The 6,000-nt window shown below is 44.2% G+C and overlaps 1 protein-coding gene across 1 annotated transcript in view; it reads left to right on the top strand.

Annotated features, from left to right (window-relative positions):
- The first annotated feature begins 616 nt into the window (after positions 1–616).
- Positions 617–6,000, top strand: part of ACER3 (alkaline ceramidase 3) — a 179,979-nt gene continuing 174,595 nt past the window's right edge. Inside the window, exon 1 of the mRNA XM_082660808.1 lies at positions 617–775. Within this exon, the coding sequence (XP_082516934.1) occupies positions 673–775 (103 nt within the window). The 5' untranslated portion in view covers positions 617–672. The remainder of the gene's footprint in view (positions 776–6,000) is intronic.

Raw genomic sequence — 6,000 nt, 5'->3', positions numbered from 1 at the left:
TAGTGCTCTGGCTGCACTGCTTTTTAGGATCCCAAAGCCCCCCCCCCCCCATTCTTTTTGCTCGGTCCGGGGTTTGTTGCCCTTTCCCTTTGTTCCCAGGTGACACTTATACCTTTATCAGAAAATTATTATTTTCTGGGAGTCCCCAGTGGGGCTGGGAGTATTCGGTTTCTGAGCTCCTTTTCAGGCCTGCGGCCGAAGAAAGACACTGTGGTGCCTCTCTGCACTGGTTTCATCAAGCCAGGGCTTGATTGAAGACTTCATCCCACCCCCGCCACAGTAAAATCAACCCCGCCCCCCCCCCCCCCCCCCCCACCGCCGCACACACACTGAAGCTCAAGCATCCAGATAGAAAACAGCCTCGGGGATGTCAGGAACGCCCAACCCACAGTCAAGGGCGTGTCGAGGCGGGGCCGGTGGCCCAGCTCACACCCCTTCCCTGGGAAGGAGGGGGCAGGGCAGTCCCGGCGCCCTCCGGCTGGGCCCTGCGCCGGCCGCGGTGGGCGGGGTCTCCGGCCGGGCGGGTCTCTGACGGCACTGGGCCCCGCCCCTCGGGGAGGGAGAGCGGGTGGAGCGCGAGGTTAGCGCGCCAGCAGGGCCAGAGCCGGCCTGGGAATCCGCGGAACCAAGCGCAACGAGCGGAGCGCCTGGGCGGCGGCGGCGACGCACGCTATGGCTCCGGCCGGAGACCGCGAGGGCTACTGGGGCCCCACGACCTCCACGCTGGACTGGTGCGAGGAGAACTACACGGTGACCTGGTACATCGCCGAGTTCTGTGAGTGCGGGTGCCGGCCTGAGGCGGGAGCGAGGGAGGGAGGGCGCCGGTCTGAAGGGGAGACGCCGCGTGAGGAAGGGACAGGGTGGACCTGGCCGCCGGGGGAGGCACGGGGCCTGGCCGGGGGAGGTGGCGTGGGGAGACCGGGCCAGGGGACAGGAACGGGAATGCTGCGGAGGAAGGCAGCAGCTAGGGGAATCCAGTGTGGCGGGCGAGGAGGGCCGGTCTGGACGGGTTGAGGGGGGCCTCGAGGTTGGGGGGCGGAAGAGATGTGGAGAGCCCCTGCTGGACCTTAGGGGAAGCCTGAGGGGCAGGGTTGGGAATGGGGATTTCGCTGCCTGAGGGGCAAGTAGGGGCAGCCCGAGTAGAGCTTGGGACAGTGGGGGACTCGGCTAATTTGAATGAGGGCCCGGGACACCTGCTTCTACTGTTGCTGCCACCACCTTCATCGCAAGGGCACAGGAGAAGGGAACAGGTCCTAGCTCAGTCTTCCCCCAAATACGTGAAAACGCGGTCTTTCCCTTCCTCGTTCTCTGTTCCTGTGAGTCCTCCTTCGGTCACCTCTAGGGAACGGTTTTCCCGCTCTCAGATACCGACCCCCAACCCTTACCCCCCAGCCCAGTCCCACCCAGGGTATCTTCGGGTACCAGCTATCACCTCCTTTCTGAGTACGATCATTCAGCTGTCTCCTTGCACCAGGAGTAGAAGGCAGCATCTAGTCTGTACCTTCCGGCTCGTGCCAGGTTCCTAAGAGCACAAGGGATCAAGTCCCTACTCCACTCTGCCTCCTCTCCGACTACCTGACGAAGGTTAAGGTTCTTCTGAGGGCGCTACTTGCACTGATTACACCTTCTGAAGACTTGGGGAAGAATCCTCCTCCAGCTGCTGCCCCTGACTGGCCCCTTGGGTGCTGTGTGTGTGTGTGTATTTCCCCAGATGATTGTTCCTTCCAGGCTAGGAACAGGAAAAATCTGCCACTTCTTTTTCTGTAGTTACTGTGGTCAAGTTTTGAGAGCACAGCATTTGATCCTTCTTCAGGTACCTGCTTCTGGCAAGGTACAGAGGATATTTTTTGACTCACTATTACTGCCTTCTTTTAATTGGCTCAACTTTCTCAGGACATGAAGCAAAACTCTTTTTTAGCTAACCTTCCCATTGTTGGGTCTTTGTCCCAGGCAGGTGTTTGGCTTTGTAGGAAAGAGGCAAGAGTTTCATGCCAGCTGATCCTACTTTATTGCATTCCCAGTAATTGGCTAGGATTAAAAAAAAAAGAGAACTCTTTTGGTAGTTTTTAAGACTTTCAGTACTATTCCCTTTAAACTGCGATTTAGGCTGAGAGTTACTTTTCCTGAACTACTAGCTTAAATTAATAATTTTTATATGATAATGGATGAATATGGGCAAAGGGGTACATTCGTAGTATAATTACTCGGCAGCTCAAATGTTGGCAAAGGAAGTGCTTTATCAGTTTGCTGTTAGATCACGTTGGCAAACCCATACATGGTCCAGAGGAGGACCACGAGAGAAGGGACTTAAAATTGTGCTTTCTGAACTAGAAATTTGTAATGTGGAAGAGTGAATGAAACTCAGGGCTCTTAAAATGTTGAATGGGCTGTGATATAGAGCAGTTAAGCTTTCTGTATTTCTCTAGAATGTGGAATTAGAGCCTATGGGTGGAAACTGCCTGTAAGGGGAGAGATTTTGCTTCAACGTAGGGAAAATTTTAAAGTTATAATCGTTGAATGGGTTGATTTGAGAGGTAGAGGGCTTGCTGTCACTGAAAGTGTTCAAACAGACCTTGCTCAACTAACTCACATGGATATTTTAGGGGGAATTAATTGTTTGGTAGAGAAAAGGGGTTGGCTTTAGTTGGCCTTTAGGTCCTTTGCAGCTTTATGGGTCAATATAGGTAATAATGACTCTTAGTTTAGAATGAAGGATTAGAATCAAAAGAGAAAACTGAGATTAGAGTCAAGAGAAAACTGACAGTTAAGTCATGTGAGTTATGAGACAGCAAGATACTACTGTTCTGACAGATAGCTCTGAGAAATGGGAAATGGCTTTAGTTCTTAACGACCTCAGAAGAGGAAACTGAGCAGCCGGCAGGGAGGGTTTTGACATAGGAATCAGGGGTTGCAAGAACAGGATGAGTGAGTGTTGGCAGCCCTTTGCACTTGTACCTTGGGAGAAAATGATCTGGAGGAGGTTGAGGTCAACCTTCTCAGCCAGCAAGTGGTGTGTGTCTATCATATCTTTGAGTAAGAGACTTGATCTTTGAAAAATAGGCTGATTAATAATGTGTTTAAAACAAATTCAACTTTATCATCATTATAATATTTACAATAATGATAGAAATATTCATAATAATAATAATGGTGATAATAGCTATATCTAAGTGCTTACTATGTACCACACTTTGCTAAGCACTTCATATATCTTATCTTTTTCGATATTTACCATAATTCCAAAAAGAAGGCATTATTATCCTTATTTCACAGATTAGGAAATTGAAACTCTAACAAATAATTTATCTAAGGTTGCAAAAAGTGGGGTAGAGGTAGTATTCAAGTTGAGGTCTGACTCTAAAGCTGCTATACCATATTACTTCTATCACACATTCATTGTTTTGCCCCTGCCTGCAGGGGATGAAGACAAGCATGACTAATATACTATCACAGATGACAAATTGAATAACTATTCAGGAAGCCTATCTTTCAGCATTGGGGTGTGTGTGTTTTGGGTAATCTAAGGACAAGTTTGGGGAGTTGCATGTAAAGATGGCAACAGTTCTCAGTCACTGAAAAACCTGAAACGCTGTCTTCTTAACGTCATCCAAGATGAGCTCATATTCCTTTTTTGCTTGGGTGGATTGTAAGAATGAGGGGAAAAGGTAGCCAGTTTCTCTTCAGTTGTGAAATACTAAGTGCCTTGATGTGCCAGAAGTTACAGGTACTTTGCATGGTAGTATGGGACAATACAAATGACCATGCAAGTTAAAACCTGGCAAAGAAATCTTCATAATCAATGAGAAAAGTTATGAGTATTCCATGACCTTTACACATTTTTGTCAAACATTGTAAATCCTCTTATTGTTAGTCATAAATATATGGAGAAATGAAAAAAATGTTAAAACTAATATTTATTGAGTACACTGTAATTTAAAACATTAAAAACATTGAGAATTAAAATGTGTTATTTCTTTGTAGAAGAACTTATCTAGAGTACTTTGAGTAGTACTTGCCTTCTTGTCATATAACCTATGATATGGAATGAGTATTTTTTTCTATGCCTTGGTGGATTGTCATGCTCCTTTCTAACTTTGGATCAGGTTCCAACATTTCATTCTTTGCACTTTCAATAATGTGAAATATTTCTGAGAGTTCCTTTAATGCAGAGTTTTTGCTGGTTCACTTCTGTTCCATCTTCATCCTTTTCTCACAATCACTTTCTTCATTTGTGTCGGTAAGTTTGCCTTCACTAAGTTCCTCTGGCTGCATATCTAGTCTCTTGAGTGGCAACAGCGTCAACATTGTCATGGTCAGTTATTTCTTCTATAACTCCGTTTATGTTTGATTGGGATTTTATTTCCAACACTATTACTTTAAAAAAAATTTTATTTTATTGAAGTATAGTTGACTTACAATGTTGTATTAATTTCTACTGTAAAGCAAAGTGATTTGGTTATACATATATACATTCTTTTTCATATTCTTTTTCATCATGGTTTATCACAGGATATTGAATATAGTTCCCTGTGCTGTACCGTAGGACCTTGTTGTTTATTCATTCTCTATATAATAGTTTGCATCTACTAATCCTAAACTTCCAATCCATCCCTCCCCCACCCCCTTAACACTATTACTTTTTGTTTCTTTGCTGCACTTTCATCATTGTTGGCCTGTTCCACCTTTCAATTACCCATTTTTGTAGCATGTCACATACATTCATCACCAGGAGACAAGGAGGCAACTCAGCTACATGCTTTGCCGTCTGTACATGAACTGAATAACAGATGTGCAGTGACTAAACACCAACAGACTTTGCCCTGGTCTTTTATCTGTAGTTAGAAATTTAGGCAGAGAGATATTTTTCTGTCAGCACTTCGAAGATATTATTCCATTGTATCCTGGCTTTTACTGTTACTGATGAGGAGTCCACCAACGGCCTAATTGTTGTTCCTTTGCAATTTATTTTGCCAAATCCACCAACAAACTTTAAAAGAAGTGACTTGATTAGTCACCGATCGTGATGTGCTTCTATTATTTACATAGTCATTTGTGGATTGAAGATCTAGTAGTGAAGTTTGTACTGTATTCAGTTATTCACAGTTAATATACTATGGTAACTGAAACTTGAATTGTGTTGTCGGGGAATTGGTATTGTTTAACGAAACTGTGGTAACTGAAATTTGTGCATATTAGAGCTCTGCAAAGTGAAGACTGCTTGTGTATTTCTAATCCTAGTAACATTCCTAGTAAGTAGGTGGTGTTATCCCCATTTTATAGGGGAGAGAACTGAGTCTTAGAGAAGTTAACTTGCTCAGTGTCATATAGCTATTAAGTGGCAGAAATGGTATTCAAATATAGGTCTGACAACTCTTTCTACTAAGAAACACTGTAACAGGAAGTGGAATTTCAGGTGCTGTCGTTTTTATGGAAGAAATATTTCCTAAAGGGAAGCAGAAGGGAATTCTGTGTTTTAATTATGGCCTCAAGGGAGAATTACCCGGTTAAATTTTTTTTTCAGAATGTTTAATTTATTCAGCAAGTATTTATTGAAAACTTATTTTGTCATTGACTTAAAATACAAAACTATACAAAGACTGTCTCTCTGTTCAAGGTAGCTAATAAGCCTGTAGAGGTATGAACAGATAAGTTCAAATAGGCATTTCCTACTTTCAAGGGAAATGCATTCCTAAAAATGTATTTGAAAGAAGAATGTTTAAAATTTGATATATTATAAAGGAGGGTTTATTAATCAGAAAGCTAAAAAATATGTTTAAATCCTAATTATGGGTTTCATAGGAGCTACTTCAGTCTGAGGGGGGTAACCTGGCTAGTAAGACTTTCATGGATGGGGAGAATGGATGGTAACTTCTGGTAGGACCATCTAGCTATCTCCCTTTTGTCCTTGGGCTAGGATGATTCAAGCTAGGCAGGTGTCGTCTCTTCTCACAGGTTTGCTGCCCCTCTCCCCATCCTATTCATAGGAATTGAGCAGAAGGG

Source organism: Grampus griseus (assembly GCF_964374135.1).
Source record: "Grampus griseus genome assembly, chromosome: 8".
NCBI classification, from domain to species: domain Eukaryota; kingdom Metazoa; phylum Chordata; class Mammalia; order Artiodactyla; family Delphinidae; genus Grampus; species Grampus griseus.
The sequence above is the reverse complement of the archived record's forward strand: the minus strand, read 5'-3'. Positions and strand labels throughout refer to the sequence as shown.